This window comes from Molossus molossus, unplaced genomic scaffold (assembly GCF_014108415.1).
Source record: "Molossus molossus isolate mMolMol1 unplaced genomic scaffold, mMolMol1.p scaffold_m16_p_10, whole genome shotgun sequence".
NCBI lineage: Eukaryota > Metazoa > Chordata > Mammalia > Chiroptera > Molossidae > Molossus > Molossus molossus.
In genome coordinates this window covers 52,177,500-52,200,624 of record NW_023425345.1, presented here as the reverse complement: position 1 = coordinate 52,200,624, position 23,125 = coordinate 52,177,500, and the positions used below count along the sequence as shown (strand labels likewise).

At 43.7% G+C, this 23,125-nt stretch overlaps 1 protein-coding gene and 1 pseudogene across 2 annotated transcripts in view; one reads left to right on the top strand and one right to left on the bottom strand.

Moving 5' to 3' along the window:
- Positions 1 to 23,125, top strand: part of LOC118623910 (small cell adhesion glycoprotein) — a 29,984-nt gene that overhangs the window by 5,798 nt on the left and 1,061 nt on the right. For both annotated transcript variants that reach the window (XM_036251725.1, XM_036251726.1), the window contains one exon: positions 22,719 to 22,793. In XM_036251725.1, coding sequence (XP_036107618.1) covers positions 22,719 to 22,793 — 75 coding nt within the window. The remainder of the gene's footprint in view (positions 1 to 22,718; positions 22,794 to 23,125) is intronic.
- Positions 16,590 to 19,328, bottom strand: LOC118623225 (annotated as a pseudogene).

Sequence of the window (23,125 nt, the reverse complement as noted above, 5' to 3'; positions counted from 1 at the left end):
TTTTCCTCATTCTGGATTAGACACTCAGTATTTTTGGTCTCATTTTTCCACCACAGTCCTGTGAGCACGTTTTATTTTCATTTTATAGAAGCAAAAACTGAGGTTTAGGGAAGTTAAGAAATTTTCAGTGGTTAAGAAATTCTCCCAAGGTCCTGTGGCTAACAGTGGCAGAGGCGGGAGTTTGTGCCGACTCTGATTTACTTCAGAGCCTGTGTTCTTTCCGTCATGGTATACTGCTCTTAAAGTGTCGCTCCACCCACCGGCCAGGACACATGAAAGAGAAAGAAGGAGAAAGGGAGCAGAATTCCAAGGCTGGTTCCCATGGGAAGGAGGATTGGGGGAGCCGCCCTGTGTTGGGCAGCTCTAGAACAAATAAGTAGGTTGGCAGACTCAGGTGGCAAAGGATCTGATGCCTCAGTGATAAGAGATTTAGGGGAACAAGGGCCACAAAGAAACCAACCTGTATCTGGGTTAACAACAACAGGGGAAAAAAAGCAGGGTGAGTGAGCAAAATAGATCTTGAAGTTCATTTGCTGTTGGTTAATATTTGGGTAAAAGCTCACATCTTGTTGTGGTCCTCGGCCCCACGCCTCCCCTGAAAGAAAAAACAGTGCTGCCCTGGCCGGTTTGGCTCAGCGGTTAGAGCGTCAGCCTGCGGTCCAGAGAGACCCAGGTTCGGTTCCCGCTAAGGGCACGTACCTCGGTTGCAGTTTGTCCCCGGGCCTGGTTGGTCGTGCGGGTGGCAACCACTCGATGTGTCCCTTTCATGTCGATGTTTCTCTCTCTCTCTATCCCTCCCACTCAATCTGAACAAAAAATGGAAAAATGTCCTCGGATGAGGATAAAAAAAAGAAAAAGAAAAGGAAAAACAGTGCTACCTTCCTTTTAAGCCTGAGAAGGGAAGGAAGTGAGTAACATTATTATTCCTTTGTTGGACAGGAGATAGGATAGAAATGCGGTGAAAACAGATGATGGCCCTGGCCAGTTTGGCTCAGTGGTTAGAGTGTTGGCCCTTGGACCAAAGATCTATGGGTTCGATTCCGGTCAAGGGGATGTACCTCTGTTGCAGTTTGTCCCTGGCCCCTGGTCGGGGTCCTGCCGGAGGCAACCAATCAATGTGTCCCTCTCAAGTAGATGTTTCCCTTTCTCTCCCTCCCTCCCACTCTATCTGAAGATAAAATGGAAAAATATCCTCAGGTGAGGATTAAAAAAGGAAAGAAACAGGAGATGATGGAGGGAAAGCTGTAAGCCATTTCCCCCCTTTTATCCCAGGCTTTCTGAACTTTGTTTACCTTTATTGTTGTTTTTGTTGTTTTCATTACAAAGCTATTCCATGCCCCTCAGAATAGCCTCCTTGACCTTTTCCCTCTCTCTCTCTCTATATGTGTGTGTGTGTGTGTGTTTATAATTTTATTTTAATTTACTTTTTTTGCAAACATGTAATCATATTACGCATACTGCCCCAGCAATTTGCTTTTTTCATCTGACCACATGTCCTGTCCCAGTAACTGCAGATCTGCCACATTCTTCTTAACAACTATATAGTGTTTCCAGAATGAATGGCCTGTAATTTATTTAATCATTCCTCTGCCAATGGACACATTCAGATATGTGTCACTTGCAAACAATGCGACAGTGAAAACCTCTTCCATCTGCAATAAAACTCAGAGAACCAAACCCAGTGGACATGTAAACAAAGTTTCACTGGAGACAGATCCTGGAGAGTTGGTGGTTTGGGAGAAAGAATCTTGGAATGAAGAGACAGATTTGAAGGCCGGCTCAACCAACAGCTGAGTGACCCTGCGCTTGCTGAGCTGCCTCAGTTTCTTGGCTTGTACAGAATGATAATACTGAAGCTGCTTACATCACCTTCTTGGGGTGGAGATTTTAAAAATGTATGTTTTGCCCAGCTAGTGTGGCTCAGTGGATTGAGCATTGTCCCATAGACTGAGAGTTCCCAGTTCCATACCCTGTCAGGGCACATGCCCAGGTTTCAGGCTCAATCCCCAGTAGGGGGCGTGCAGGAGGCAGCCAGTCGATGTTTCTCTCTCACATTGATGTTTCTTTTTTTCTTTTAATTCTCACTCGAGGATATTTTTACATTTATTTTCAGACAGAGTGGGAGGGAGAGAGAGAGAAACATTGGTGTGAGAGGGACACATGAACTGGTTGCCACCCACAAGACCCCAACTGGGGCTGGGACTAACTACAACCAAGGTATGTGCCCTTGGCCAGAATTGAACCCGGGACTCTTTGGTCCACAGGCTGATACTCTAACCACTGAGCAAAACAGGCCAGGGCTCACATAGATGTTTCTATCTCTCACTTCCTCTCTCTCTAAAAAATCAATAAAAACATTTTTTTTAAATGTATGTTTTGTAAACTGTAAATCATGAATATAGATTACAATTCTGATACTTGAAGCCTGAAGGGCACTAGCTCATCAGCTCTCAGGACATTCTGTGACCTTTAGTCTGAGAAAAGCATTTTTGTGTGAGTTCAAAATTTTTAATTTTTTAAAACCATTTTATTTTGGAATAATTTTAGATTTCTAGAAAAGTTACAAAAATAGTATAGAGAGTTTACATATGCTTGTCAGCTAGTTTCCCCTTAATGTCAGTATCTTACATGACCATGGTACATTTGTGAAAAAAACAAGAAATTAACATTGGTACAATACTGTTAACTCAACCACAATTTCACTGAGATTTCGCCAGTTCAAAAATGTGATTTTGAAGTGAATTCTGATAGAATAGTTTCAATTTATAAAAATTCCAAAATTAAGGCTGAGAAAGGTCCTGAGGGTCGGCTAGATCTACTAGCCACTCTGTGTTAGAATTCTGTCCGGTACCTGAAGCATTTGTCCCATGGTGTTCTTCCTGCGGTGGGGGTGGCATCTGTCTTCCATTAGTTGCTGCCATTTGTACAGGTCACCCACTGGCATATTTGAAGATGGCATTCAAGTTCTAGGCTTCCCCTAAGTTTTCTTTCTGAGCTTTCTGTTGCAAGCTTTCTTTATCTGGTATGGTTTCCAAACAATTTACAATGTTGGCTTCTCACCTCAAAATTGTGACACCCGGCCACAACTCAGCAGTCTAGGAGTGGCGCAGAGGAGGGCTGCACTGTTGCCTCCATTATTAGAGACCATATTAATGGTGCCTAATATAACAGCAAGTTTAAATTTTTTTATGAGTAGTTATCATTGTAAGAAATTTGGAAGATAAAGGAAAGCAGATAGTAGAAGAAAATTAAAATTGTTCCAACTTCTATGACCTGCCTACCACTCTTGCTGCTAATTTAGGGTATATCCTTTCAGTGTCAACAGCTTTCTTTTTTTTTTTTTATCCTCACCCAAGGACATTTTTTCATTTTTTGTTCAGATAGAGTGGGAGGGAGAGAGAGGAACAGAGAGAGACAGAAACATCGACATGAAAGGGACACATCGAGTGTCTGCCACCCGCACGACCAACCAGGGCCGGGGACAAACTGCAACCGAGGTACGTGCCCTTAGCGGGAACTGAACCCGGTCTCTCTGGACCACAGGCCGACGCTCTAACCGCTGAGCCAAACCGGCCAGGGCCAGTGTCAGTAGCTTTCTAGGGCTTCCACTATACGCCTCTTATATATGCCACCACTAACCGTGGCTTCCCCATTCTTTCCCCTTCCCCATCTTACTTGTGAGTTCATTGGTTTCCAGGACCTAAAAGCAGAGAATCTGTTAAAGTCTCATCTTGTTCAATTTGGCCTATTTCTCCAGTTATTTGAAATCTCTCTGTTTATCAGCTTACTAGTTGTCCCTCTAGCTTTGAGTGTTTCACAAACTTGTCACTCCTTCGCTGGGTCTGCGGCACCTACGTTTACCCAAAAGGCACTAAGCCTATGTGGAAGGCACCAATCAAGCAGGACACCAAAACAAAAGATCTCGCAGCCTGGCCAGTGTGGCTCAGTGGACTGAGCATTGTCCGATGGCCTGAGAGGTCCTGGTTCGATTCCCAGTTGGGGCAGATGCCTGGGTTTAGGGCTCAATTCCCAGTAGGGGGTGTGTAGGAGGCAGCTGATCAATGTTTCTCTCTCACATCAGTATTTCTATCTCTCACTTCCTTCCTCTCTCTCTAAAAGTCAATAAAAACATATTTTTAAAAACAGAGCTTGCAAAGAACTTAATATCTAATATATATAAAAAAACAAACAGCCCTGGCCGGTTTGGCTCAGCGGTTGGAGCGTCGGCCTGCGGTACAGAGAGACCCGGGTTCGGTTCCCGCTAAGGGCACGTACCTTGGTTGCAGTTTGTCCCCGGCCCTGGTTGGTCGTGCGGGTGGCAGCCACTCGATGTGTCCCTTTCATGTCGATGTTTCTCGCTCTCTCTCTTCCTCTCTCTCCCTCCCGCTCTATCTGAACAAAGAATGGAAAAATGTCCTTGAGTGAGGATAAAAAAATAAAATAAAAAGTCAGGGTCATTATCATAAGAAATAAGTTATATTATTGGACTTTCTTCTACCTGTCTTATGATTTAATCTTTTTATTTTGAATTGCATAAAGGCCTTAATTTAGCCCTAGCATGGTTTCAGACAATAACATCAATTCAAAAAGAACTAAGGTCAAATCCTAGTGGAAGAACCTCTACTTAGACTGGCATCACTGACTTCCTTCCTTCCTTGATAGTCAGTTACTACTCCACATAGTTCTTACAGCCAGGCTGTATCACTCCACGAGGAGAGTATAAATCATACATTCTGTGATGAGCCCATGTCTGCTCATGCAGCACCTTCAACTCTCCTTCAACCCCCTTCCAATCCTCACTCTCAATGAATGACCTTGCATTCTGTTTTCTTGAACAAATTAAAGTTCTCGTAAGAAAACTGCCAAAGAAGGCTCCTACTCCCCCATCTGTCTACTGCTTGCCTCTGTTCCTGTGTGCACGGTACACTAATAATGAATGATCCCTGCCCTGCCTGCCGCCAACCCCTCTATTTGTGCACTAGATCCGAAACCCTTCCAGGCCTCAGTTCTAGCCTCTCTCCTCTCTCGTGTGTCACCAGTTGTCCCCTCTCACCTGGACCATTCCTATATGTACATAAACATGCTGTCATTTCTCTCATCCTTAAAAAAAAAAGCAAAAGTAAACAAAAAGCTTGAACTCCCTCCCCATTTCTCTGTTCACCTTTAAAAAAAAAAGTTTACAGTCAATCAATGTGTCTCACATTTCTCTCTCTCTCTTTTTCTCTCTCTCTCTTTCTTTCTCTCCCTCCCTCCCTTCCACTCTCTCTCAAAATCAATGAAAAAATATTCTCGGGGAGGATTAGCAAAAATAATTTAAAAAGAAAGATGATTTTTTTTTTTTTTTTATCCTCACCCGAGGACATTTTTGCATTTATCTCCAGATAGAGCTGGAGAGAAGCAGGAAAGAGAGAGAAAGAAACATTAATATGAGAGAGAAACATCAAAGTGAAAGGGACACATCAAGTGGTTGCCACGCACATGACCCCAACCAGGGCCGGGGACAAACTGCAACCAAGGTACATGCCCTTAGCAGGAACCGAACCCAGGACTCTCTGGTTCGCAGACCGATGCTCTAACCGCTGAGCCAAATCGGCCGGGACAAGATGAATTTTTTTTTTTTTTCCTATCCTCACCCGAGGACATTTTTCCATTTTCTGTTCAGGTAGAGTGGGAGGGAGAGAGAGGAACAGAGAGAGAGAGAGAAACATCGATGTGAAGGGACACATCGAGTGGCTGCCACCCTCACGGCCAACCGGGGCCGGGGACAAACTGCAACCGAAGTACGTGCCCTTAGCGGGAACCGAACCCGGGTCTCTCAGGACCACAGGCCGACACTCTAACCGCTGAGCCAAACCGGCCAGGGCAAGATGAATTTTTTTTTTAAGTGCATTATTATGTCTTCAGTTCCTCTCCTTCCATTTTTTTCAACCCACTCTAAACCAGGGGTTTATACTCAGCACTTCACCAAAGCTTCTCTCTTTTTCTATTTTAATTTTTATGTATTGATTCTAGAGAGAGAAGAAGGGAGAGAGAGAGAAACATCAATTTATTCTTCCACTTATTTATGCATTCATTGGTTGATTCTTATATGTGCCCTGACCAGGTATCGAACCTACAACATTGGTATATCTGGACAATGCTCTAACCACCTGAGCTACCCGGCAGGGCTGCCAAAGCTCCTCTTGTCAAGGTCATTAGAACTTACGCTTGGCAAAACCCAGTGGTCCTTGGTCCTCTTTATTTGTACTGACTCCCTTGGTGATCTCACCCACTCTCATGATTTTAAATATGCTAACTTTTTAAATCTCCAGTGCACACCTCTTCCCAAAATTCCAGCCTTAACATCTGCACTTGGATATCTAGTAAGCAATCATGTCCAAAATTAAACTTTGGATCTTCCCTTCAAATCGGTTCCTCCTGCAGGCTTCCCATCTCGGGTAACACCATGCCTTCTCTCCCTCCCGTCACTCAGGCCCAAACCTAGGTGTCATCCTTGACTCCGCCCCACATCCTGTCAGTCTTCAGAATATATCCAGAATCCCACCACTTTCTCAGTGAGCTGCTGCTAGACCCAGTCAATATTGTCGTGCCAACTAGAACAAGGCTCCTGCCTTGGGTGGGTGCAGCTGCAACCTTGTGCCAGGTACAACCTGCTTCTACTTCTACCCCCACCTTCACACAGGGTTCTTTTTTTTTCCTCACCCGAGGACATTTTTCCATTTTTTGTTCAGGTAGAGTGGGAGGGAGAGAGAGGAAGAGACAGAGAGAGAGAAACATCGATGCGAAAGGGACACATCGAGTGGCTGCCACCCGCACGACCAACCAGGGCCGGGGACAAACTGCAACTGAGGTACATGCCCTTAGCGGGAACCGAACCCGGGTCTCTCTGGACCGCAGGTGGACGCTCTAACCGCTGAGCCAAACCGGCCAGGGTTCACACAGGGTTCTTTAAAACCCATTTCTTTTCAATTACATACCACCTCATCTTAGTGGCTTAAAACAATAGCAGTTTATTATTGCTTAGAATTCTGTGAGTGGGCCGGACACTCCTCTGCTGGCTTCACCTGTGCTCACTGATGCAGCTGCAGTCCATCCGAAGGTCCGCTGGTCCAGAAAGTCCAAGATGACCTCCCTCACACATGTAGCAGTCGGTACTGGGGTGCCTCAGTTTTCCTCCACGTGGCCTCTCATCCTTCAGTGGGCCGGATTCGGCTTCCTCACAACAGAGTGGACTCAGTGTTCCAAAAGTGTGGTCTTCAGAATTTCAGGCCCTACCCCAGACCTACTGAATTAGAATCCGCATTTTCACCTGATCCGTAGGAGGCTCTTATGCACCAGAGTTTGAGAAGCACTGCTTTAAAATATAAATCCAACCAATCTCTCCTCAAAAACCTCTAAAGGATTCCCATCTCACTCACTCATACAGCCCCCTCGACTTCCTCTCCTGCTCTCCTGGCCTGCTCCCTCCAGGTGACCTTTGTGCTGCACCTGTAACATGCTAGTATGCAGTGGCCCAGGTGCGTTTCAGTGTTACTGATAGCCCTCCCTTGAACTCTGTCTGGAATGTTCCTCTCCCAGGTCTCTGCATGGCTGCCTTCCTCACCCTCTAGAGGTCTTTACTGAAGTTACCTCATCAGGGAGACTTCCCAAACCACCCCATCTACATCCAAACTTCTGTCCCCTTCCAGCTTACTTTTTCTACATAGCACTAATCAGGATCGAATAGTTTTTTCACTTATTTATTTTATTGTCTATCTTCCCCCTCAGAATGTTAAGTTGTATGAAAAAATGTTCCTTAAAATTGTAGTAAATTATACATAACATAAAATGTACAATTAAAAAAATGTTTTAATCCTCACTTGAGGATGTTTTTATTGATTTGAGAGAGAGCAGAAGGGAGAGAGAGAGACAGACATAGACATAGATCAGTTGCCTCCTTTATGCACCCCAACTGGGGATCAAACCCGAAACCTTTTGGTGTGGGGGACAACGCTCCAACTAATTGAGCCACCTGGCCAGGGCTAAAGTTAACAGTTGTTTTATCCTCACCCAAGAACATTTTTCCATTTATCTTTAGACAGATTAGGAGGGAGGGGGAGGGACAGAGAAACATCAATGAGAGAGAAACATTGGTTGCCTCCCGCTCCACTCCGACCAGAGCCGGGGCAAACCATAACTGAGGTACCTGCCCTTGGCCAGTACCTCACTGGTCCATGGGCCGACGCTCTAACTGCTGAGTCAAACCAGCCAGAACAAAGTTTACAATTTTTAAGTATATACTTCTATGGCATTATGTCATTCGTGTTGTTGTACAACATCACCACCATCCATCTCCAGAACTTTGCATCCCGAACTGAAACTCTACCTGTTAAGCAATAATCTTCCATTCTCCCCTTCTCCCACCTCCTGATGACCACTATTCTCCTTTCTGTCCCTATGAATTTGACCATTCCAGGTGCCTCATATGAGTGGAATCATATGATACTTATCTTTTTGTGATGGGCTTATTTCATTTAGCATAATGTCTTCAAAGTTCATCTATTTTGTATTATATGTCAGAATGTCCTTCCTTTTTAAGACTGAAGGATATTCCATTTGTATGTGTATACGACATTTTGTTTATCCTTTCATCTGTCCATGGACATTTGAGTTGTTTCACTTTTTAGCTATATGAATAGCTAAACATAGGTGTACAAATATCTGTTACTGCTTTCATTTCTTCTGGTTATATACCTAGAAGTGGAATTGCTGGGTCATATGGTAATTGTGCTTAATTTTTTAAGGAACTGTGGAGACATGAGCTACTGTTTGTTGTGTCCACTGATCTATGGCCAGAGCCTAGCACAGAGCCTGGCACAGAGTACACAGTCAGTAAATACTTGTTGAATTAACTTTTAATTCCTCTATGAACCTGGACTCTCGGTCTCAGAAGGCTGTGTGGCTTGTCTGAGCTGCTTGCTCATAGTGGTCCCGTACTAGCTCCTAATATGTGCTCTTTCTGTCAAGGCCCCCAAAGTAGGCCTTAATAACTTGTTCTAGAATTTTGCTGGGAAACCACGTCACAATCACCAGCTGCTTACAGAATCTACCTTCTTCCTATGGCTCGTCAGGCTCCTGACCCCTCTTTCTTTTTTTAAATAGTTTTTTGTTTTTGGTTTTTTTTTTTTGAGAGCGAGAGGAAGAAAGAGGGAGAGAGAGAGAGAAACATTGATGAGAGAGGACATCAACTGGCCGCCTCCTGCATGCTCCCTGACTAGGAAGTGCCCTGACCGGGAATCGAACCGTCGATCTCTTGGTGCATGGGTCGACACTCAACCAGTGAGCCACACCAGCCGGGCCAGGCCCCTCTTTCTTCCTCAGAAGTTCCTACATCACCGATAGTGACCCATTACATGTTCTTTCAGTGCCCTTGGCTGTCATTTATCTGGATCCCTTTTAGATTAGTCTGGTGCTTTCTGGATCGCATCCCTTCTCTTAAGCTGACTTCCCCACATCACCCAGCTCCTGCTGCTCCTTTTGTGCAAAAATCATTCTCTTTGATAGGAGACAGAGGCAAAAGGGGCTGGAGGAATTCTGCTTTTCCATTACCTCCTACCTAATATCTGCAGGCCCAAACAGCAAACTTAGCCCTTTCCCTGTTCTTGCTCCACATATAACTTTTTTAAAGTTTGTTTGCCAACTTGAGCTATATAGAGTTCCTGACACTATTCTCCTAAGTCTCTAGTAGCCTCTAATATAGGCATTACTGCTTTAAAACTTTGTGGCCCTGGCCGGTTTGGCTCAGCGGTTAGAGTGTTGGCCTGCGATCCAGAGAGACCCGGTTCGGTTCCCGCTAAGGGCACGTACCTCGGTTGCAGTTTGTCCCAGGCCCTGGTTGGGTCGTGTGGGTGGCAACCACTCGATGTGTCCCTTTCACGTCGATGCTTCTCTCTCTCTCTCCCTCCTACTCTATCTGAATAAAATATGGAAAAATGTCCTCCGGTGAGGATTAAAAAAAAAAACTTTATGTGCTTTTTTTTATTTTTATTTTTATTTTATTTTTTATTTTTAAATCTTTATTGTTGAATGTATGACAGATGTTCCTCATTTTTCCCCCACTGACCCCCTCCGCCCCCTCCCGCCTTTCCCCATACTGTTGTCTATGTCCATTGGTTATGCATATAAGTTCTTTGGTTTATTTCTTCCCATCCCCCAACCCCTTCCCTTTGAGGTTTGTCAGTCTAGCAATGAATTTGTACTTAATCCCTTCACCTTTTTCACCCATTCCCCCAACCCCCCTCCCATCTGGCAACCAACAAAATGTTCTCTGTATCTATGAGACTGTTTCTGTTCTGCCTGTTCATTTTGTTTATAGATTCCATTGTCAATAGATATGTATTCATTGCCATTTCGTTTGTTCATATATTTTATCTTTTTCTTCAAAAAGACCCTTCATCATTTCATATAATAACAGTTTGGTGGTGATGAACTCTTTTAACTTTTTCTTGTCTGGGAAACTCTTTATATGGCCATCGATTCTAAATGACAGCTTTGCAGGGTAGAGTAATCTTGGTTGTAGGTTCTTGCTTTTCATCACTCTGAATATTTCTTGCCACTCCCTTCTGGCCTGCAAAGTTTCTTTTGAGAAATCAGCTGACAGTCTTATGGGAACTCCCTTGTAGGTAACTAACTGCTTTTCTCTTGCTGCTTTTAAGATTCTCTCTTTGTCTTGAACCTTTTGCATTTTGATGATGATGTGTCTTGGTGTGGGCCTCTTGGGGTTCATCTTGTTTGGGACTCTCTGTGCTTCCTGGACTTGTATGTCTGTTTCCTTCAACAAGTTAGGGAAGTTTTCTGCCATTACTGTTTCAAATAGGTTTTCAATTTCTTGTTCTCTCTCTTCTCCTTCTGGCACCCCCAAGATGCGAATGTTGGCACACTTGAAGTTGTCCCAGAGGCTCCTTACACTAGCCTCATATTTTTGGATTCTTTTTTCTTTTTGCTGTTCTGATTGGGCGTTTTTTGCTTCCTTATATTCCAAATCGATGGTTTGCTTCTTGGATTTACGTACTGTACTATTGAATCTGTGTAAATTATTCTTTTTTTTTAATCCTCACCCAGGATATTTTTTCCATTTTTTTGTACAGATAGAGTGGGAGGGAGAGAGAGGAAGGGAGAGAGAGAGAAACATCGATGTGAAGGGACACATCGAATGGCTGCCACCCGCACGACCAACCAAGGCCGGGGACGAACTGCAACCGAAGTACGTGCCCTTAGCGGGAACCGAACCCGGGTCTCTCCGGACCGCAGGCCGACGCTCTAACCGCTGAGCCAAACTGGCCAGGGCTGTGTAAATTATTCTTTATTTCAGTTAATGCCTCCTTCATTTCTGACTGTGCCTTCATCATTTCTGACTGGTCCTTTTTTATGCTCTTGAGGCCCTCACTAAGTTCATTGAGCATCCTTATAAGCAGTATTTTGAACTCAGCCTCTGTTAGGTTGCTTATCTCCATTTTGCTTAGTTCTTTTCTTGGGGTTTTGTTCTGTTCTTTCATTTGGGACCTGTTTGTCTCCTCATTTCGGCTGCCTCCCTGCGTTTGTTTCTGTGTATTATTTAATGAGAGGTATGGGGCTATCTGAGACCAGATGCTGCTTGTTTGAAAAAATTTAGGAAAACCTGAAGCAGGATCCAAGACAGGCCAATCCTATGGTTAAGCAACTGGCAACAGCTTGGGTGGGGCCTGAAAGTTGGGTGGGGCGGGGCGTGGCCTCAGGGAATCCCCAGGGCGGGGCAACCAGTGTGAGCCAGGTTGCTGGAGTCCCAGATAAGGCGACTGTCTGCCGCCCCAGGGAAGGGCTCACCAAAGGAACAAAGGCCTCTGACAGTATGTTTGTCCAGGAGAAAGCCGCCTCTCCAGCCCTCGCTCCAGTGTCAAACAGCTCAGTTTTTCCCTGCATGTCTCTGGAGCCCCTCAAGCTGCCTCCCCTCTGAGCTTAGAGGGAGAGAGTCCGATAAGTCCGTGCTTAGGCCCTTTAAGGAGCTGCCTGGGGCTCCAGCCGCGTCAGCCTCCCTGAGCCTCAGTTCCCGCTGGTTTTTCCAGCCAGAAGTTATGGGGACTCTCTTCCTGGCACTAGAACCCTGAGCGGGGCGCCTAGTGTGGGATGGGGACCCCTCAGTCCTCAGGGAGGACCTTCCCAGCCGAGGTATCCTCCTGATTTTTATCCGCCACACGTGGGTGTGGGACCAGCTTGTCCACTTCCACCCCTCCTACCGGTCTCGATGTGGCTGCTTCTTTAATTCTGTAGTTGTAGGACTTCCATGCAGCTTGATTTCAGGCAGTTTTGAATGATAGTTCTGTAGTTTAGTTGTAACTTTGATGTGGTTGTGGTAGGATGCGATACCGCATTTACCTACACCGCCATCTTGCCCGGAAGTGTGCTTTTTTTTTTTAAAGACCCACATTCTGAAATTACGCTACTGAAAATGGGCTTACAGGAAAAACAGGATTAAGGCTGACCACTCAACACTTGTGCAACTCTGTAACGAGAACCCTAAAAATAACAACAATCTCAGTTAAATTATTGACGGTTAAGTCTCCATCAGCATCTGAATCTCCAACCCCTGTCAGTCCTTTGCCCCTGTGTCCTGGGGTGTTCCTCCTTTTAGAATGAGGTTCCAGAGAGCCTTCACTTCTAACAGAGTGAAGTTGTGCATCGAAACTAAAAATATGATGCAGAGTCTGCCTTCATCATTAATCCTTGGTTTTCACATAGAGGTGAATGTCTTTGTACCTCTTTTATTTGTACTTACTGCTTCACCAGATGGCTTAATAAAAGAGGAAGACAACTGATAACTGCATCCAAGAAAGGCACTTCCATTGAATTTTATGTTTCTTAAGGTCTTGATATTGCTGAAATGTTCACTTTAGGTGTAAAACATCAAACATGAAAGCTGGAAAAGTTGCTTATGAGTTAACATGATCTCCACATTGCACTGATAACATTCTCATTTTCGAAGGAGCACTCTGAAGCATGAACGTCAAAGGAGCACTCTGAAGCATGACAGTCTGAATTTGATTGTACATATCTGGATTTTCTTCTGACTTTATCTATGTCTTTTTTTATTATTATTTTAAAGAGAGAGGAAGGGAAAAGGAGAGAGAGATAGAAACATCGATGAGAGAGAACATCGATTGGCCGCTTCCTGCATGCCCCCGACTGGGGATTGGGCCCACAACCTGGGCATGTGCCCTGACCGGGACTTGAACCGGCAACTTCACCATGCATGGGTCAGTGTTCAATCACTGGGCCACATCAGCCAGCCTTTTCCTTTCTTTCTTTCTTTTTTTTTTTTTGTTGTTGTTGTTGTTGAAAGTATTACAGATGTCCCCCTTTTTTGCCCATGGATTCCTTCCTTCCCTCTCTCCCACCTTCCCCAGCCTAGTGTCTGTGTCAATTGGTTATGCATATATGCACATAAGTTCTTTGGTTTATCTCTTCCTTACCCTCCAACCTCCCCCCAATCCCTCTGAGTTTTGTCAGCCTGTTCCCCACTTCCATTATTCTGGATCTCTTTTGGTTAACAGCTTATTTTGTTCATTATGTTCCACAAATAAGTGGGATCGTGTGGTACTTGTCTTTCTTGGACTGGCTTATTTTGCTTAGTATAATACTCTTCATGTCCCTCCACGTCATCTCAAAACAGTAAGAGATCTCTCTTGCTTACAGCTGCATAGTGTTCCATTGTGTAAATGTACCACAGCTTTTTTATCCACTCATCTGTGGATGAGCACTTGAGCTGTTTCCAGATATTAACTATTGTAAATAGTGCTGCCATGAACATAGGGAAGCATATATTCTTCCTGATTGGTATTTCAGACTTCTTAGGATATATTCCAAGAAGTGGGATCACGGTCAAATGGAAATTCAATTTTTAATTTTTTGAGGTAACACCATATTGTTTTCCATAGTGGCTGCACCAGTCTGCCACCAACAGTGTACTAGAGTCCCCTTTTCTCCACATCCTCGCCAGCACTTGTTTGATGATTTGTTGATGGCAACCATTCTGGCAGGTGTGAGGTGATAACTCATAGTTGTTTTAATTTGCATCTCTCTGATGATTAGTGACATTGAGCATTTTTTTATATGTCTTCTGGCCTTTTGTATGTCCTGTTTAGAGAAGTGTCTTCTCAGATCCTCCACCCTTTATTTATTTATTTATTTGTATCCTCACCTGAGGACATTTTTCCATTTTTTTGTTCAGATAGAGTGGGAGGGAGAGAGGAAGAGAGCGAGAGAGAAACATCGATGTGAAAGGGAACACATCGAATGGCTGCCTCCCGCACAACCCCAACCAGGGCTGGGGACAAATGACAACCGAGGTACGTGCCCTTGATCGGAATCGAACCTGCGACCCATTGGTCCTCGGGTCAACGCTGAGCCAAACCAGCCAGTGACCTCTGCCCATTTCTTAATTGGCTTGTTTGTCTTCCTTTTGTTGAGTTGTATGAGTACTCTCTATGTTTTGGATATTAACCCCTTATCTGATGTATCATTGGCAAATATGTTCTCCCAGAGAGTGGGTTTCCTTTTCACTTTGATGCTGGTTTCTTTTGCTGTGCAGAAGCTTTTAATGTAATCCCATGTACATTAAGAAGTTTGATGTAATCCCATTTATTAATTTTTTCCTATTTAAGTCTTTAATCCATTTTTAGTTTATTCTTCTATATGATGTGAGTTGGTGGTCTAGTTTCCTTTTTTTCTCATATAGCTGTTCATTTTTCCCAGCGCCATTTATTGAAGAGACTGTCTTCTCTCCATTCTTGCCTCTTTTGTCAAATATTAATTGTGCATACTGTCTTGGGTTGATCTCTGGGTTCTCTGTTCTGTTCCATTGATCTATATGTCTGTTCTTGTGCCAGTAATAGGCTGTTTTGATTACAATGGCTAAATTGCTGTGGTTATTGGGGATCTTTTATGATTCCATATAAACTTTTTGAGTATTTGTTTTAGATCTGTGAAATATGCCGTGGGTACTTTTTTTTTTTTTTTAGAGTGTGAGGGAGAGAGAGGAAGAGAGAGAGAGAGAAACATCAATGTGAAAGGGACACATCGAGTGGCTGCCACCCACACCACCAACCAGGGCCGGGACAAACTGCAGCCGAGGTACGTGCCCTTAGCAGGAACCGAACCCGGATCTCTCTGAACCTCAGGCCAACACTCCAACCGCTGAGCCAAACCGGCCGGGGCAGCCATGGGTGCTTTAATAGAGATTGCATTGAATCTGTAGATGCCTTTGGATAGTATAAACATTTTAATGATGTTGATTTTTCCGATCCATGAACATGGTATATGTTTCTTTTTTATATTTTCCTCTTTTTTTGTTTTTGTTTTAACTTCTTATGGCAAAATTTACTGTTGTTAATGTATTTTAACTGAGCAGGTAACATCATGTGTAGTCTCTATTCCACTGAACAAAATGACTTTGAAATAGAGGGACAAGAATGGTCAGTTTTAACAAGGCAGTTTAAAAATTTACATTTTCAGCCCTGGCCAGTGTGGCTCAGCGGTTGGAGCCTCAGCCTGAGGACTAGAGAGTCCCGGGTTCGGTTTCCGCTAGGGGCACGTACCAAAAAAAATAAAAAATACATAAAAATTTACGTTTTTGCAACAATGTGACATATAGATTCAGACAATTAATTTTAACAGAGAATGCTGTAATATTTTACACTGTGATGCTTGGGGAGATATTTCTAGAGAGTAACCAGCAGTAGGAAGCAGAAGCCCGTGCTTCCAGGAATAAATATGCAGAAGCAGCTAGTGCTCACTGTCCTAGGAGATGTGGGCTCCAGAAAGATAGCCCACTCCAGTTTAAAAACTATACCATAAGACCAGACCTTTTTCCAGTTCCTAAACTCTGTTCTCCCTTAATAGTTTTGTTTTTTTTTTAATATATTTTTCTTCCAGCCAGCCAGGCTCCAGCCAGTGAGTAGCTTTCCCAAGGAGAGGATTCAGATTTCCATTCTTTTACACTAAGAAGGGCATCTTATAAAGGGTACACAGACAGAGAATAAAGGCATTTTATACAGAAGCAGTATAAAATTTACAACTGAAGAAGTGCCAGAAATCAGGTTAACAGCTTATCTGAAGCTGCAAACTGATTGGAAGGGTCTTTGAGATCAGAAAAGTCTGACCTAAGCGTTCATACAAACTTTATCATAAAACTGTAGAATTTCAAGCACAGGTGAGTTCAAACTCTGAAAGATGTGGAAAATTTCCTAAAATGCAGTAATGAAGGAAGAGACCCTTCTTACCTCATAAGTTAAGAATCACAAAACAAGTTAGAGACTGTTCACATGGGCAGCACTATATATCATCAATCCCATACTGAACTAAAACTCTTGTCATAGAAACCCTAAAACATCACAGAGGGTAAAGGTACTCCAAATTAACCTATCACAAAAAGGATTCCTGTGATTTAATTATCCAATTGCCTATGACTATCAATTTAGTCTGGTCTGGGGCTGCTTTTTTTGTTTGTTTTTCTTTATTGATTTTAGAGAGAGGGGAAGGGTGAGGGAGAGAGAGCTAGAAACATTGATGAGAGAGAACATTGATTGGCTGTGGGGCTGCTTTTTACAGAGAGGTGGTCTCCCATGGCGTACAGTGTGTTTCTCTAAGCTGTCCAGAATGGCCACAGCAATTCGTTGGACATGGGGATTGGTCTGTTCATGTTATTTGATGTTGTATAAATGCTGCAATCCTCCTTCCTCAATCAGCATGCTGCAATACCTTGAAGGTTTCTTGCTGCAGGCATGTTGCATGGCCCAAACTGCCCATAGCTGGACTGCTGGTGTTGTGAAACAGCCAAGTAATGGGAGAGATGGATTAAAGGACCTGTATGCTACCATCTCACACTCTGGAGTTGGCCATTTCAAAATAGCTGAATGCAGATCATCCAGAAGAGAATTCCTCCAGCTATGGCTCAATGTCCAAGCTTGTTGTTCACCTCTAGATATTAAATGGACAATAATTCCTGCTGCAAAGTAACTGACTTCCACTTCAATAGTATGTAGGAGGCTACTGATGTGGTCTGTAAAATCCTTCCACATTAATGCAGAATACAATTTTTGTACTTCAGCTATATTGTTCAAAAGTCCTAGGACTTTCTGTTGAATGGAGAACTCAGTTGGAAAAAGGTATAGAACCCTCATGACGAGTTCTAACCCTTGGTTTTCAATAAAGTGTCTATAAGTGGTTGGAGATTCATCTGTGAGGTTCCAAAGTGCACTCAAAGTGAATTTCAAAGTAGTGTTTACCAAATTTTTATTGGTTTTCTGCTTCACTATTTGAAGAAGTTGCCTAACAATGAAGAGTTCAGCACCAAGCTGTGCAGTTTATTCTGTAGAAAGCTTGGCAGCCAGGATAGAAATGATAGCAACTGCCATCCTTTGCATGTTTTGATCCTCATGGTTGCAGAGCCACTGCTTGACAAGCTTGGCTGCTTCAACCCTATTAGATAGAACATCTTGAAGAATCTGGTCACTGCAAAGTGAAAGGAGGCAATTCTTCTGTAGCTGCTGGTGATTAGGAAAATGTTCCATAGCTTTCAGCAGCAAATGGGCCACAACAGTCAGGAGTCGGACAGGCATTCCTGCAGCAATATCCTGCTTGGTTAAGTTAGCTACACAGGCACTTGCAGCAAGTTGTGCAGCAAATTCCTAGGGTGGTTTCTCATCCCAGTGACCACAGGCTTTAAAATTTCTGGCTTTGTTTTTTACCATCCCATGAGTTGGGCCAAAAAGGTGAAATAGAGCTTTCCAACAAAGAATGCCCGATCACTGTACTGCTTCAATGCTTCTGCAGTCTGCGTTTCATTGGCGTCTCCAGACACCTACAAAGGAGCTCCCATAAGACATCTATTTCTTTTTTCAATGTCCTGTAGTTTTCTGAGAGCAGGTCTTTTACGTCCTTGGTTAAGTTTATTCCTAGGTATTTTGTTGTTGTTGCAATGGTAAATAGGATTGGTTTTTTTGTTTCTCTTTCTGAGTGTTCATTATTGATATAAAATATCTATGTCTTTTAAAACATTGAACTTTTCAGAAAGCTTGTTGAGCTGCCTCATAGTTATCCCTATTGGAAAAAAGAAAAGGACAGTGATAGGAAGGTTTAGTTGTTTTTTAAATGTTTTTATTGGCCCAGCTGGTGTGGCTCAGTGGTTGGGTGTCAACCCATGCACTAAGAAATCACCGGTTTGATTCCCACTCAGGGAACATGCCCAGGCCAAATCCCCAGTAGGGGCATGCAGGAGGCTGCTAATCAATGTTCTCTCTCATTGATGTTTCTATCTCTCTTCCTCTCCCTTTTTCTCTCTCTAAAAATCAATATAGAAAAAAAAAAAACTTTTAAAATGTTTTTATTGATTTTTGTTTAGAGAGAGAGGAAAGGAGAGAGATAGAAACACCAATGTGAGAGAGAAACATTGATTGGCTGCCTCCTGCACACCCGCTCCTGGGGATCGAGCCTGAAACCCAGGCATGTGCCCTGATGAAGAATGGAACTGGGACCTCTCAGTTCATGGGACAATGCTCAGTCCATTAAGCCACACCAGCCAGGCAGAAGGTTTAGTATTAATACCTTTCTTGGGCTTTAGAGTAGGTCATCCTGATTCAGATCATGGCTTCACCCACTGTTCCTTCATTTGTAATATTCCTTTATTTGCTACATTAGCAAATAAAAACACCTACTTTGAAGTGATTGGTGTTCTAAGGATTAATAATTATGTCTATAAAGCACCTAGCACAAAGCAGGGGCTTAGTAAATGGCAGCTATTATCATTGGGATCGTTAGCAGAATTTACCAACTAGGAACCATCTTTCCTCCCAGATTCTCTTTCAGGGACTCATGTATCTGTTCCCTGAACACTCACTAAAATTCAGCTCCATGGTCAGTCTGGTTGCCCTCAGCACTGCTGTTTCCCAGCATCTATGGCAGTGCCTCAGACACAGTAGATGCAACGTAAATTGTTCATTGATTGAACTGAAACTTTTTTTTTTAATCCTCACCCGAGGATATTTTTCTATGTATCTTCAGATAGAGTGGGAGGGAGAGAGAGGGTGAGAAAGGGAGAGAGAGAGAATCATCGACTTGAGAGGGACACATCGACTAGTTGCCTCCTGCCTGACCCCGACCAGGGCCAGGGACAACCTGCAACTAAGGTATGTGCCCTTGGCCAGAGTCAAACCCGTGACTCATTGGTCCGAGGGCCAACGCTGTACCACTGAGCCAAACCAGCCAGGGTGATTGAACTGAATCTTACTCACCTTTATTTTAAGCTTCTGTGCATACATTATTCTTCTCGGTATTTTATCTTAAGTTCTCAAATCAACTATATAGAACTCTGGGTCAGTGGTGGGAAGATGGAGGTCAGCCCTAGGAGATTTGGGGGAGAGAAAGTGTGCTTGGCAAGAAGCAGCAGTATGATGCAATGATCAGGTAGATAAATGTCAGGGCTTTTTTTTTTTTCCCTCTTTAAATTTATGGAAGTCACAGTATAATATCACAAGTGACATCTCATCACTTTTGTGGTGTTCTGTTTGTTCGAAGCAAGTCTCTGGGTCCAGCCCTCACACAGGTAGAGGCCCTTACACAAGGGTGTAACTAGCAGGAGGCCAGATCATTGGGAGTCAGCTTAGAAGCTTCCTATCACACTCCCATTTTACAAATTAAGAAACTGAGGCTCAGAAGTTTAGTTAGTGACTTCCTCAGTCACCCCAGTTATATGCTGGGGTAGGAGTCAAACACAGAACAGCTTTCCCTTCTAATCACTAAGCGTATAAACAAAGTCACTTTAATGAGGTTTTTTAAATATGTTTTTATTGATTTTTTAGAGAGAGAGAGGAAGGGAGAGAGAGATAGAAATATCCATGTGAGAGAGAAACATCAATTGGCTGCCTCCTACACGCCCGTAACCTAGGCATGTGTCTTGACTGGGAATCAAACTGGGACCTCTCAGTCCTTGGGACCACACTCAGTCCACTGAGCCACACCAGCAGGCCTCATCTTAATAATATTTTAAGACCAGCTGGTGTGGCTCAGTGGTTGAGCGTCGACCCCTGCACCCCACTGGTTTGATTCCCAGTCAGGACACATGCCCAGGTTGTGGGCCAAATCCCCAGTTGGGGGCATGCCGGAGGCAGCCAATCGATATTCTCTCTCCCCTTCTCCCTTCCTCTCTCTAAAATCAATTTTATAAATTTTTTTAAAAAATAATAATATTTTAAATAGTTGCTATATGTGATGCTTATATGTTTTCTCATTTAATCCTCACAATAGCCTGGCAAAGTTGGTAAATACGGTTTCCATCTGTAACAGATGAAAGTCCATTAATGAATTCAGAGATAAAACCATTTTGCCCAAGACCACAAAGTAGCTGAGTATATCCCCATTCCTAAAGAAGAGTGGAGAAGGGTTTGGCCTGGCCTTGAGAGGGGAGGTGCTCCGGGCAGCCTACCTTGGCCTTCTCTGTTGCCGAACCAGGTGGTCCGTCAGGCCTCCCCTTGGCCTGTGTGAAAAGACCCCTCAACACCATTGCCCCATCTTAGCACTGCTGCCAGGCTCACCAGACCACCGCTGTTCACTTAATTTCACTTGCCCTGGCTGGAACCTGAGGGTGTCAGGCATCAGACCAGAATCACGCTCATGCCCTGTGCTCCAGCTTCACAGGCCTTTGATTCCTTGCTCAGAGCTTTGACCCAGGCTCTTCTCTCCGCACAGAATGTGTCCTTTTACCTTGTAAACTCCTACCCTTGCTTAAACTCCCAATGCAAATCTTACTTCCTAGGGAGGCTGTCCCTGCTGGAAGATTAGACCAGGCCCCTCTGTCACATGCTAAGAGCCCAGATATTTCCTTTGCCGCATGTATCTCAGTTCATAACTATGAACTGTGGTGTGGTGGAGGGTGAGTTCTGTGAAGGTTCATGTCTGTTTTGCTCACCGTTATATCCCCAGCATGCCTAATACAGTGCCTGGCAAACAGTAGGCAGTTAATGAGTGTTGCTATTATCTATTGAATGAATATTAAGATGCCTCCTGTGGGTCATTCCAGGAGCAGCCCCCCTGTTTTCCCCAGGGTACCTCTGTGCTGTAGTAACCTTAATTGTTACCTTTTCAAACTTTTATACTAAAATGCTAACTAGGGAAGAACTGAAGGGCTTCCTGACTTCCCACAAAAACATTTAAAAGGGACTTCTCGAGACCACTGATTCTGTGGTGTTCCCAGCCAGATGGCTTTCAGGGTGGGATGTTTAGGCTCTGAGGAATAGATAGGCAAAGAGTAGAAGGGAGTGTGGGATATATTTTAGGACAGGAGAGACCTTGTTTCAGAACATTTCAAATTGCAGGGTCTACTCTAGAAGTGTAGAAAGGGCTTTTAATAAGGGAGGAATCTTATCACATTACTTAAAAATAATGTTTACATGCCCTGGCTGGTGTGGCTCAGTTGGTTGGAGCATTGTCCCATACACCAAAAGGTTTTGGGTTTGATTCCCAGTCAGGGCACATGCCCAAGTTGTGGGTTCAGTATCCCCCCAATCGGGGGTTGTACAGAAGGCAACCAATCGATGTTTCTCATATTGATATTTCTCCCTCTCTCTCATTTCCTTCCTCCCTCTCTAAAGTCAATAAACATATCCTCGGGTGAGGATTTAAAAAAATTTTTTTTATTTAAAAATAATGTTTATAGCCCAGCCAGCGTGGCTCAGTGGATTGAGTGTCATCCCATGGACTGAGAGGTCTGGTTCAATTCCTGGGCAGGGCACATGCCTGGGTTGGGGGCTCCATCCCCAATAGTGGGCGTGCAGGAGGCAGCCGATCAATGCTTCTCTCTCACATTGATGTTTCTCTCTCTCTAAAAAATCAATAGAAACACTTTAAAATAAATAAACAAAAATAATGTTTACAAAGAGTATGTAAAAGCATTGAAGAAATATATGTACCATATAAATATCTATATATGTATATACACTCATCATTTTATTTCATTTATGCAAAAATATGCATTACTAATTAATAATTATTAAGTTACTTATTGAGTTACTATATGTCACAACAACCCTATAAAGTAGGCACTATTAGCCCCAGTTTTCAGATGAGGAAGCTGATGAAGTGTAATCTTCCCAAGGTTCCACAGCAAGTAAAGGACAGCTCAGATTTGAACCTTGTTAGTCAGACTCTAGAGCCCATACTCTTAACTGCTATATGAGGCAGAGAGAAATCCATAAAAATGTTCTCTGTCTTTGGGTGGTGGTTTATTTTCTCTCTATTGCCCAAGTTTTCTATGTGGATTTACTATAGCAGTTGAATGATAAATTTTTTAATAGTGCCCTGGCCGGTTTGGCTCAGCAGTTAGAGCATCGGCCTGTGGTCCAGAGACCCGGGTTCAGTTCCCGCTAAGGGCACGTACCTCGGTTGTAGTTTGTCCCCGGCCCTGGTTGGGTTGTGTGGGTGGCAACCACTCAATGTGTCCCTTTCGCGTCAATGTTTTCTCTCTCTCTCTGTCTTCCTCTCTCTCCCTCCCACTCTATCTAACAAAAAATGGAAAAATGTCCCCGGGTGAGGATAAAAAAAAAAAAATTTTTTTTAATAGGGAAGAAGGTGGGGTGATGAAATTCAAGGGACAAATGTATGCTTTGTAACAAAAAATTTACCCCATTTCCTTTTCCACTTTCTAAATTTCCCAGGACTGATCACCACAATTCGGCAGGTCACTGAGGCCCTGTCCCCCGAAGATGAAGCCAGCACAGCACTCATTGCAGGTAACAGAGGCTCTGAGCCAAAGCCAAGGGACCTTCAGAGTTCAGGGGCACCTCATCCCAGCCAGCCAGGAACCAGCGTGATGAACTAAGATTTCCCTATATGGGAAAACACTACAAATCAGAGACCAAATCCACAAAGGGGTCATTTTGGCATGTAGGTTATCTTACACACACACTCACAGCTCTGAAACACACTTCGAGGCTTCTGTCAGAAGTACTACCGTAAAGGATAGGTGGGGAGGTGGCCGCAAATACATATAGGAGTGTATGGGCACTACACTGCAGTACGTGGGTAGGGAGGAGGATGTGTGTAGTTTGCTGGGTGGGTGAGG